The 11,122-nt window shown below is 31.8% G+C and overlaps 1 protein-coding gene across 3 annotated transcripts; it reads left to right on the top strand.

The window, feature by feature from the left end:
- The first annotated feature begins 1,082 nt into the window (after positions 1-1,082).
- On the top strand, positions 1,083-7,097 carry LOC126674761 (nucleobase-ascorbate transporter 6). 3 transcript variants are annotated; one of them, XM_050369266.1, is made up of 15 exons: positions 1,083-1,175; positions 1,790-1,936; positions 2,635-2,732; positions 2,864-3,043; positions 3,288-3,388; positions 3,580-3,655; positions 3,771-3,830; positions 3,948-4,132; positions 4,575-4,671; positions 5,095-5,181; positions 5,875-5,933; positions 6,028-6,119; positions 6,206-6,283; positions 6,391-6,551; positions 6,642-7,097. In XM_050369266.1, exons 2-15 carry the CDS (start codon positions 1,831-1,833, stop codon positions 6,858-6,860), a joined length of 1,599 nt encoding a protein of 532 aa, XP_050225223.1. In that variant the 5' UTR covers positions 1,083-1,175; positions 1,790-1,830; the 3' UTR covers positions 6,861-7,097. The 3 variants fall into 3 exon arrangements, with proteins under 3 accessions (XP_050225223.1, XP_050225221.1, XP_050225222.1); XM_050369264.2 differs by lacking the exon at positions 1,083-1,175 and adding an exon at positions 1,320-1,452; XM_050369265.2 differs by lacking the exon at positions 1,083-1,175 and adding an exon at positions 1,554-1,659.
- The last annotated feature ends 4,025 nt before the right edge of the window (positions 7,098-11,122 follow it).

The raw sequence follows: 11,122 nt of genomic DNA, 5'->3' as shown, positions 1-11,122 counted from the left end.
AATTTTTAAATGCCCATTCTCCAACGAGTTGTTAATAGTACAAGCTTAAACAATAAATATTAAATTTATAGATTTATAATCTTCCATAAACGCTTTTTTTTTTAATTATCAAAAAAATAAAATTGTATTGTCAAAACTTGCTATATATATTATTTAAAATGATATATTAAATATAATATAAATCGATTTGTCCGTAATATCAAATAGTATAATTCTAATTATTTATTAATTAATCTAGTTTATTAATTTTATAAATTGAAATAAATATATTTAAAGTGTATTTGGTTTGATATATATTGTTTCCATGATTTCACTTGATTGATTCAATTAGATTATTTTAATAATTTTAATTGTTTAAATCAGAAAGCAGATTTTCGTTTTTTAAACCAACCTATATATGTTCGAACAAAAATGATTTTTGACATAATTATCTCGATTTATAATTTTTTTTAATAAATTATTATTTGATTAAACTATTTATAAAAAAGAACTTGTAGTATAAATAGTTTAATAAATAAAATAATTCATTTTAAATTTTTGAGTAATAATTTTCAATATTTAGTTGTACTTGTTTTAAGACATACCCACATGGGCAAGCTCCAACTTTTCCCAAGGGTCAATTCCGTCTTTTAACGCAGAAGAACGTGCATTATCAAAAAAAACCAGCTGCATCCATCTCGGGATGTTAATTAAATTTAGGCTAAACCCATCTAAAAACCCTTGTACTATATCATTTTTGTTCAAAAAGTCTTTGTACTATTTTTTTGTTCTTCAGGTGCCTGTACTTGACAAAATTCCGATTTTTAGGTCCTTTTGAGAGACTGGAGAAACAAAAATATTGTAAGTAGAGGGACTGGAAAAAACTAAAAAAGGACCTGAAAATCTAAAATTATGTAAGTAGAAGGACCTGAAGAATAAAAAAATAGTACAGGGGCTTTTTGAACAAAAATGATATAGTATAAGGGCTTCTAGATGGGTTTAGCCATAAATTTACTTACCAATGAATTGATTCGACACTGCCAAAATACTTACAAAACGACGTAGTTTTCCCATCACTCACATCAAATTCTATCTTGTCTACACCAATTTATCACTGTATCTTCTTCAAGTTCCTTGCAACATAATATAAACTTGAAAGCAAACATTTAAAATTTACACTCTTTAGTGATAAACTGGTAGGTGCACTTCTAAAAAATAAAAACACACCATTTAATAATGCCTAGTATGTATATTAAAAATTTTTAATTAACTAAAAAATATAGTAGTATATTTATTTCTTTATTTTACACTTACATTTTTTTGGGTTCTTTCTGTTTATCTCTCTATCAGCTGAGGAAATTATTAATACCCTTTACTTCTTGGCACAATAATTAGTTTATTGACTTTGAAAAGCTTGCCACTTGAAAATTTTTCTTTCTAGCTTTTCAAGAATCAATATTGTTAAAAGAAAAGGTACTTTTTTTTTTCTTTTTTGGTTTTTGTTTCTTGTTTCTTATCATTTTCCCTTTTGTTTCAATTATTTAGACCATTATTTTTTTAATCTTTACTGTAACATACTCACTCTCACACTTTCATTTTTTGTTTCATTTATAGTAGAACTTTTTTTTTTTGGGTTGGTTTGGTTCTATATAGCTCAAGCTCTGGTTTTTAGTGACTTGAGTGAGTTTTTATATGTATTACTGTGGCTATCTCTGAGATTTGGGATCTGGGTTCTACTTAGATTTGGGTATTTGTGCTGCTTTTTACTACATTTTTTCACTTCACTGTTTGATTTTCTGTGTTTTTGTAGAGAGAGAAAGCTTTTTGCTGTTTTTCTAGAGAGAGAGATTGATGGCCGGAGGTGGTGGAGGAGGAAAGGCTGAGGAGCCACAACCACACCCACCAAAAGAGCAGCTGCCCAATATTTCTTATTGCATTACTAGCCCTCCTCCATGGCGTGAGTATAATCTTTTCTTTTCTTTTATTGAGTTTGATTATTCATTGTTGGATTTTATATTGTTTTTGTTGAATTTTTTTAAGGTAAGTTTTGTATGAATCTATTTGTAGCAGCAGGTGTTAATTGCTTTCTGTTTTAGAATATGCATTAGCTCAAAGTTTTCTTTTCTAGCTTATCTTTTCTTTATTTCTTCCTTTTTGGTAGTAGATACTCCTTTTTAAAAGGGTAGTTCCTTTGAATTAAACCCTACTGTCTTTCTGATTAAAGATTCTGTATTTTTTTAATAAGGAAAAAAATAAGAAGGGAAAGAAAAAAGAGACACTGTTTTGTAATTAATTATTCTATCTAATTATGGAGAATTTTAATGTGTTCTCCTTTTTTCTTTTATGTTGCTAATTTCTATTTTCAGGCACCATGTTGTATATACAGGATCTGGTCCTCTGTGTGTGATAGTTTCTGTTTTTTTAGAAATTATTCCTGATTTTTGACATTTCATTATTAATCTGTCATTTCCTATGTCACAAATAGAACTATGAAAACAATTCTTTTCCTTATTTTCTTTTTTGTTTAATACGGGTTAGTGTATGTGAGACAGTAATAATCTGCAATAATACTTTATTGTTTTTATTTAGTTATTAGTGTAATTTTAAATTCTTATCGAGAACTCGCGTTGATCATTCTAAATTTGTGTGATGCAGCTGAGGCTATCTTGCTTGGTTTCCAGCACTATCTCGTGATGCTCGGGACTATTGTTATTATTCCCACTGCTCTCGTTCCTCAAATGGGAGGTGGAAATGTAAGTTCCAGAGTAGCATAAATAGATATTTCATGTTTATTGAGTATTGGCTCCCGCTTGGTGTGGTCATTTCTTTCGGAGATGAACTTTAATTTCACGATCTTTAAGTAGCATTTCTGAATGTTTTGTAGAAAGAGAAGGCTCAAGTAATCCAGACATTGCTTTTTGTTGCTGGTGTGAACACATTGCTCCAAAGCTTGTTTGGAACTCGATTGCCTGCTGTTATTGGAGCCTCTTATACCTTTGTCCCAACTACAATTTCCATCATCCTTGCTGGTCGATTTAGTGATACTACTGATAACCCTGAGGAGGTTTTATTTCTAGCCCATCAACATTCTATGATTCTTCTTTTCTTTTTATAATGTTAAATTTCCATTTCCAATTAGATGTCGCGTTTTGTTTCATGCACAGCAGACTATGCATTAATCTCCATTTAGAAAAAAAAAGCTATGAAGAATTATTTCTTATAAACCTTTAATGCAAGTTTGCGTTATATTTGCTGATGTTTGTCCTAGTTAGATTGCGATTTTATGATAAATTTTGATGCCCATGCAGCGATTTAAGAGGATAATGCGTGCAATTCAAGGTTCGCTTATTGTTGCTTCAACTCTTCAGATCGTTCTTGGCTTCAGTGGCCTTTGGCGTAATGTTACCAGGTCAGCTTAGAACCTGAACTGTTACTCTGAGTTTCATCATCTCTCGTTTTCTTGAAAATACAAGTTTACCCCTTCGCTCATGTCGAGTTGACTAATTTCATTCAAATTAAATTAGAATTACGATCCATTGTACTTATGCTGTAGCTTTTTGTATCTTATCAGTTTCCACTGAAAACTTAATTTCACTTCAGGTTTTTGAGTCCACTTTCAGCTGTTCCTTTGGTATCTCTTGTTGGTTTCGGGCTTTATGAGCTTGGTTTTCCAGGGGTAAGAATCCTTGTGCTGCAAATTTGTGAAAAAGGACACATCATCACGGACACGCTCATTATGAAAAGTACCCTTGTTGCCATCAGAAATTAATTCTTTTTGCATTGGATATTAGGTTGCCAAATGTGTGGAGATTGGGCTGCCAGAGCTTATCATTTTAGTTTTTGTATCACAGGTAGGTCTTTTATAACATTAGGTTCAGCTGTCTCTTGGATTTGGATCCTTTTCTTTCTTTTACCTTATGAAAGAATGACTATCGAAGGGCTGAGAATCCATGTTTTTTCTATTGCAGTATATGCCCCATGTGATAAAGTCTGGAAAAAATGTCTTTGATCGTTTTGCTGTCATATTCTCAGTGGTTATTGTGTGGATTTATGCTCACCTTCTTACTGTGGGTGGGGCTTACAATGGTGCAGCACCAAGGACACAAATTACCTGCCGAACTGACCGTGCAGGGCTTATAGATGCTGCACCATGGTAAATTTGTACTATATACTTATATATATGTCATGGTATATATGCGATTATATTTCCCGTATCATAAAAATGGGGTGGTATAAATCAGACAAATGGTAGAGCAATAAGATTTTTTGCAGCATTGTTCTATTGTGGAATTTGAGATTGTTTCCAAAGCAAAATTTTAATAGCTACGTCTGTTATAATCAGCAATTGTCATTTGACTCCGTCATTTGAAATTTGGAAGATGAAGTTCAATCATAATTGCTGGTCTAGTTATCGTTTGAGCCAGGACACTAAATGCAAATTAGGAGTATGCCATGCCATTCACATTGGATTCATCCCTTGTCTGTATGGATTTGATTATAGCTGATGGTGGCTTTTATAAAACATAGCGTCTCTCCAGGCATGTCTTAGCTTTGTGCAATGACATCTATTGATAATTGGAATTATGGATTTTCAGGATAAGAGTCCCTTATCCATTTCAATGGGGAGCGCCTTCGTTTGATGCTGGTGAAGCCTTTGCCATGATGATGGCTTCCTTTGTTGCTCTTATTGAGGTTAGTTAATTTCTAGCGTATTTTCATCTCCCATCTCGTGCATCTTCAAAGTGTTGAGACTTTAATTAAGGATAAGAGTGCACTAAACATATTGAACTGGTCCTGTTTTAACAGCTAGTATATTTTTATGCTATACCATGTCAACAGATTAAACTGTTAACTTTTCTATAATGTAGAATAAGAATACAATTAGAAGTTAGTTGGTCATTGTAGTCAGTCTCAGCCAAAGGGTCTTACTTGAAACTGAAGTTATTCTTATTATCTTAATGTTTAATTGTTCTTTTCTGGTTCCTCGCTCTCTCTCTGAGTCCCAGATGCAGTGTCACAGATTTGATTTCTTGTGGACTATTTGACAATACGTGCTTGCAATAATTTGCTGTCTGATTCTGGAGATAAAATATTTTGTGTTTAATGAATGTGCAGTCCACTGGTGCATTTATTTCAGTGTCAAGGTATGCAAGTGCAACTCCAATGCCCCCTTCTGTTCTTAGCCGCGGTGTTGGCTGGCAGGTAATTTTCAAAGACTGACATCTTAACATTAAAAGTGTGAAATTAAGTCTCTTAATATCATTAGGTTTCCAAATGTGTTCATCTCGCAGCAACAGTTCAAATCTTTACTTTCATTTCGTATTGCTGCAGTCAATCCAATATGTTAGGAATTTTATCGGTTGAGTGCCGACTAGTGCAAAAACTTGACGTGTGCTTGCATAGGACAACTTTTTTTTATGAGACCTTGAATGTAGAAAAGCTGAATGAAAGACGGTTTTCCATTTTTGGTTGCGGTTGTTTGATCTAACAACATTTGTCCACAAAGAAGAGGGACAAACCTTCATTGTAATGGGCTGTTGAGCCTTAACCCTTTAAATGGTGGGATGGGTGTTAAATACTGTTAATTAATTCCATTTTTTTTGAAGTAATTCTCATTCTGCTACAAATCATTAACCACCATCACATCTTCAGAGCTGTGACCTTATTTCTAAAAGAAAGGAAATATACTAACTTTTTATGCAGCTAACATTTGGTTGAAACTAAATCCTTGAACAATGTAATAAACATTTAATCTTTTTCCTGTGTGGTGAGGTCATTGTCTATCCTAGGAGTTGGCATGCCTTTTTGCAGAGATGATTATACTGTCACGAGTATTGGACAAATGCATTCTTACTTCTCTACCTTAATTAATTGATGCTCTAACTTTTGCTTCAGGGAGTTGGCATTTTGCTTTCTGGGCTGTTTGGAACAGTGAATGCATCCTCAGTTTCTGTGTAAGACACACACACACAGATAGTCTTCAATTTTAAACATTTTATTTCTGTTTAAAGAAAGAAGTTCGATGTAAACTTTATTTATTTTTCACAGAGAGAATGCTGGTCTTTTGGCCTTGACACGAGTTGGTAGCAGACGAGTTGTGCAGATATCTGCTGGATTCATGATTTTCTTCTCCATTCTCGGTAAGAGATCGACTTATAAGAGTTTCTTGAAAGCTTCATTGTGAGTATTCTTATGCAGTATAAGTCAACTGTTCGTTATTATGCAGGTAAATTTGGGGCGGTCTTTGCTTCTATTCCAGCACCAATTATAGCTGCTTTATATTGCCTTTTCTTTGCTTATGTTGGTACGTTTTATTCGATCTTAATGGTTAAGAGCTGAAATGGATCTTGGATGTCTAATTTGTTACCACGAGGCCTACTAAGAATCGTACTTCGAAATATGGGTTTGCAGGTGTTGGAGGTCTTAGCTTTCTTCAATTCTGCAACCTCAACAGCTTCCGCACAAAGTTCATTTTAGGCTTCTCACTTTTCTTGGGATTGTCTATTCCACAGTACTTCAATGAGTACACTGCAATCAACGGTTTTGGTCCTGTCCACACCGGAGCAAGATGGGTATCAGAATAATTTTTTTCTTCTATATACAATGTATCTTTCTTTTTAAGGAACAAAACTGATGAAAACTATAATTCTTTTCCATGGCAGTTCAACGACATGGTGAATGTTCCTTTCTCATCAGAAGCACTTGTTGCCGGATGTGTAGCTTATTTCTTGGACAACACACTTCATAAGAAAGACAGTTCAATCCGAAAAGACAGAGGTAAGCATTGGTGGGATAAATTCAAGTCATTCAAGGGCGATACGAGAAGTGAAGAATTTTATTCCCTACCCTTCAATCTAAACAAATATTTCCCATCTGTGTGATTGATTAAAAACATTGCTAAATTATGATTTTGTCTTGTCAAAATTATGTGTTCTTCATCTTCACAATAGCTCTGCAGGATCACATTACAATGTAATGCTATTATTTCTTCTTTGTGAATCTTATATCACACGCTATATATAGGAATAGTTCTCTGATTTGTTTTTGTTGTTGTAAATCCAACTGTGACTTGAGCTTGAAGCAGCAATGCATTTTTATTACCTCTCTTTTCTGCTCAATAGTTTGTTCTTAGTAAGAACTTCTCACTGACCCTTTATTTTTGGCTTTTGTCTGTTTTGGTCGGTTGTGTAAAAACCGAACGAGATTGAATAATCAAACCAAACCGAGAAATTCAGTTTGGTTCAGTGTGACAATACAAAATTAATTTTGTATTTCTGTTTTGGATGTAAAAAATTTGAATCACTAGTTCTTATATGGTGACAGAGCAGCCAACCTTGCCTTTTGTTATTAAGGCTAACTGGTCCAGTCATATATTAATGCAGATCATACACGAGCACTGAGGGTGTTCAAAAACTAAACCAAATTAAATAATTGAACTGAAAAACCGAATCAAAATAACACACTGTATCTAAAAACTAACCAAAACTGACTGAAATTGTTGATTTATAAAAAATATTTGAAATTCTTTTAAATTTAGTCTGGTTAGAATTAAAAGAAATCTAAATTTTAATTCGGTTCGGTTCAAGCAGAATGCATACCCCTGTAAGGACTTGTAGTTCACCTTTTTTTCCAATTTCACCCAAAAGTTAAAGCTTTTTGAGACTGGTAAATGATCATGTTATCTCAACAGCATTTTCAAACAGTAGTTCCCATCAAACACCAAATTTAATTTTTAAATTAATAATACAAGGAATTCCTTGCGACGACAATGATTGGCCACCAGTAGTAAACCATTGAAAATTGTATTTTTCTTTATCAAGCTTCCATTGATAACAAATTAGCACAACATAATTAAAATATATGAAAATCATATAATCCTCATAGAAATACAAAAAAGTTAAATTTGAAAAAGAAAAGGCCGAGAAGGTAATATGTCATATTAGAAAAATTATTACACGCAACTCTTGCGTCATGTTATTCGTGTAACAAACCAATAATGCGTTAACCATGTGAACAAATTAATAATAAAAAATTAAATAATAATTAAAAAATTTCATATCACAAATGCTTATTTTTTTTTGTCATAGGCTAAATTTCCATTAATAATAATGAAAATACAATAAATGAACGGTTCTTCAACAGATTGAAAGAACTATTCTACAATAATGATGAGTGCTGTAAATACAGCTGTAAATACAGTCATCGATTAGGGCTTTTCAAACCACCAAATGGGTCACCCAATACATTTATGGTTCCAACGTTAAAAATACGATCTTGAGGTCGCTCTATCCGTGAAACTTCAAGCCTTATCTTCAACATGAATCCACAAATTAGATCTAATAAAACACAAACACAACACTAAAAAAATATTAGAAAGAAGCAACCATAAAGACTTTATTTTTCAAGTTGAGGATTAAGATCCGATCAAAAAAGTTTTAAACTTTTATGATTCGAGTAAAGATCCGTCAAAATCGACTAAAGAAAAAGAGAAGAAAAGTTTCATTAATAGATTTTTGAAGAAAACCACTAGTTAAAATGAGAAGGTGGTTTTCCGACCACCAAAACCACCTTCAAACTATAGTTCTTCATCCATCTATAATAAAAGGATCTTCTTTATTCAACAATCACTAAAAATCACTAAAAAAGAGAGAGTAAAAGGATGGAGGAGGTGGTTTTCCGGCCAAAGGCCAAAACCACCTCCTCAAAACTATGGTTTTTTATTTGAGTATTTTAAAGAGATGGAAGAGGATTTTTCTAGAGAGAGAATTTTTAGAATTAATATTACTGTCATTAGCTCCACAAATGCTTATTTACTTGTTATAAATATAACATGACACAACTAATGAATGAGATAAACGCTGGTCATATTAATATGCATGACTGTACATGGGTGGATTATAGTTTTCCAATATTCTGCAAAAAGCAAGTGAAAATGTGAAAGAAATAAAGATTAATCCAGATAAAGTTGATAGAGAAGATCAGCTAGTGATTGTAATTCTGCAAAAGCAGATGCTTCAATTCACTACTAAAAGCCTTCTCTACCTCTAAAATCTACCCAATTACATTATGACAACAACATATCACTAAGCTTTTACATTAAATTTATCAGATTTTTCTTGGAAAGATCAATCTCCACTCTACAACTTCTAACTTTTTAAGATTTTCCTAAAAGAAGAAAAAACAGCTTTTCAGATTTTTTTCATGTTAGCCCTAAAATTTGTTGAGTGTTATATGTTCTGGTGTTTTACTTCCATTGTCCAAAAAACTTTTAAAACTTAAGATTTTAGTATATTATAATCTATTTTTACATATCAAGAATAATTTTATCAATTTTCTTTTTAGATGTTTTCTAGTATTTTATTATTTGTATTCGAGTGGTATGTGATTTTTGAATATTTTGATCACATTCCACCGAATTCATGTACTAGTGCATATCGATAAAGGTTCATGTTGTACTTATAATTTGAAACAAAAAATTTCGAGAGTTTAAATTCACGATCTTCGATAAACAAAAAAAACACTCACAATTTGGCATTTTATAGTCGGTTTTATATTTTTTACTTTCAAGACGGACATTAGATTATATGATATAAATTGATTTAAAATTGACAAATTCGTTTGTTTTAAAATCACGAATTCAAATCTTTTTAATTTTTTGTGTCAAGTTGGAGGGGTAAAATGAACTTTTATTCCATTATAAACCCCACCATAAGAATTATCATTAAAACATGAAAAAGCATATCAAAGCAATCAGATTATTGTCGTCCAAGCACTATGAATTTGACTCTTATTAACAACTTATTTAACTAACAAAACATTCTCTTAATATTCTGAATACCTAAAAAGGTCTATAATTGTTGCTCAAACAGAAGAGATTTCTTGGCTTTCATAATAATTCAGACCACAAAAGTACAAAAATGACACCTATTCACCAATGCCCAATTCTTGATTTATGTTATGCATTATAGGCACATTATATGGTGAAACCAACAAAAACCATAAGAACCCTAAAAACACTCTGTATGCTGTTTGGTGAGGGGAGTGAAGTGATGGCCTATTTGGAATAATATTAAAGGTAAAACGTATATCTGGGTCCCTCTATTATCGTATTTTTTCAAAATTGGATCCCTTTTGTATACATTTAATTTCTACATTTTTTAATTTTATAGATATTAGATTATTATGTCACAAAAAATAGTAGTTATGTCAAGTTAGATTGAATAAAAACCGGTCGAATGATTAATTTTTAATGAAAATAAAAATGTAGAGACGCAGTTTATACAAATTAATAAGGATAATTAATATTTTTTCCAGTTGTATTATAGCACGTGGAGTATACACATTTCATTACCATGGTTGAGAGACCTAATGTCTATAAATTTAAAAGCGTAAGAATTCGATCTTGACAAATGAAAAGAGAAGGAACCCAATTTAAAAATAGAATAGTACAAGGATCTAAATGTACATTTTGCCAATGTGAAATTGTAAATGCTAAGGTAGTGACAAGAGGGTCCTACAAATATTGTTTCTATTGATCAGAAAATGAATTCTTGAAAAGGAGAAGAAGCAAATTGCTACCCACAAATTCTAATTCTATACTCTGCATTATGGATTTTATTGTTAAAATGTGGTTGGACAGATTCTGTACACTTAGTTGAGATCTTTAATGTAATAATTATTTATTCTTATATTATATGCTTTTTTTCTTGAAGCCAAATTTTGAACTAGAACAAGTGTATCATATAAGGTCGGTAGCAATAATACTAGTAACTCTTTCACATGGCTACTTCCCCCTTTCAGAAATTAATTTTAATGATTTGGATCACTTACATTTAGTTTTAAATTATTAATTATGCCATTTTTTTAAAATAAGCTAAGAACATTCATTTAGTTTCTCGAGTAACTTCAAAACAGTCGGTTTGATTCAGATATTATTGTTGTTGACATGAGAAATTGATTATAAAATCCTAACAACCTACGAAAACTCTATTATAATTTTTTTTATTTCAATGGTTTGATCATATCACAAATCTTTTTAATCTCTAAATTAAATATCGTCATATTCTTGAAAAAACTTTTCAATTTCATTGGCAGATGTTGAATTTGTTTAATGTAGCTATATCTTTACTTGCTTAAATCAGGT

This window comes from Mercurialis annua, linkage group LG3 (genome assembly GCF_937616625.2).
Source record: "Mercurialis annua linkage group LG3, ddMerAnnu1.2, whole genome shotgun sequence".
Taxonomy (NCBI): domain Eukaryota; kingdom Viridiplantae; phylum Streptophyta; class Magnoliopsida; order Malpighiales; family Euphorbiaceae; genus Mercurialis; species Mercurialis annua.
This window is presented reverse-complemented; position numbering and strand designations above follow the sequence as displayed.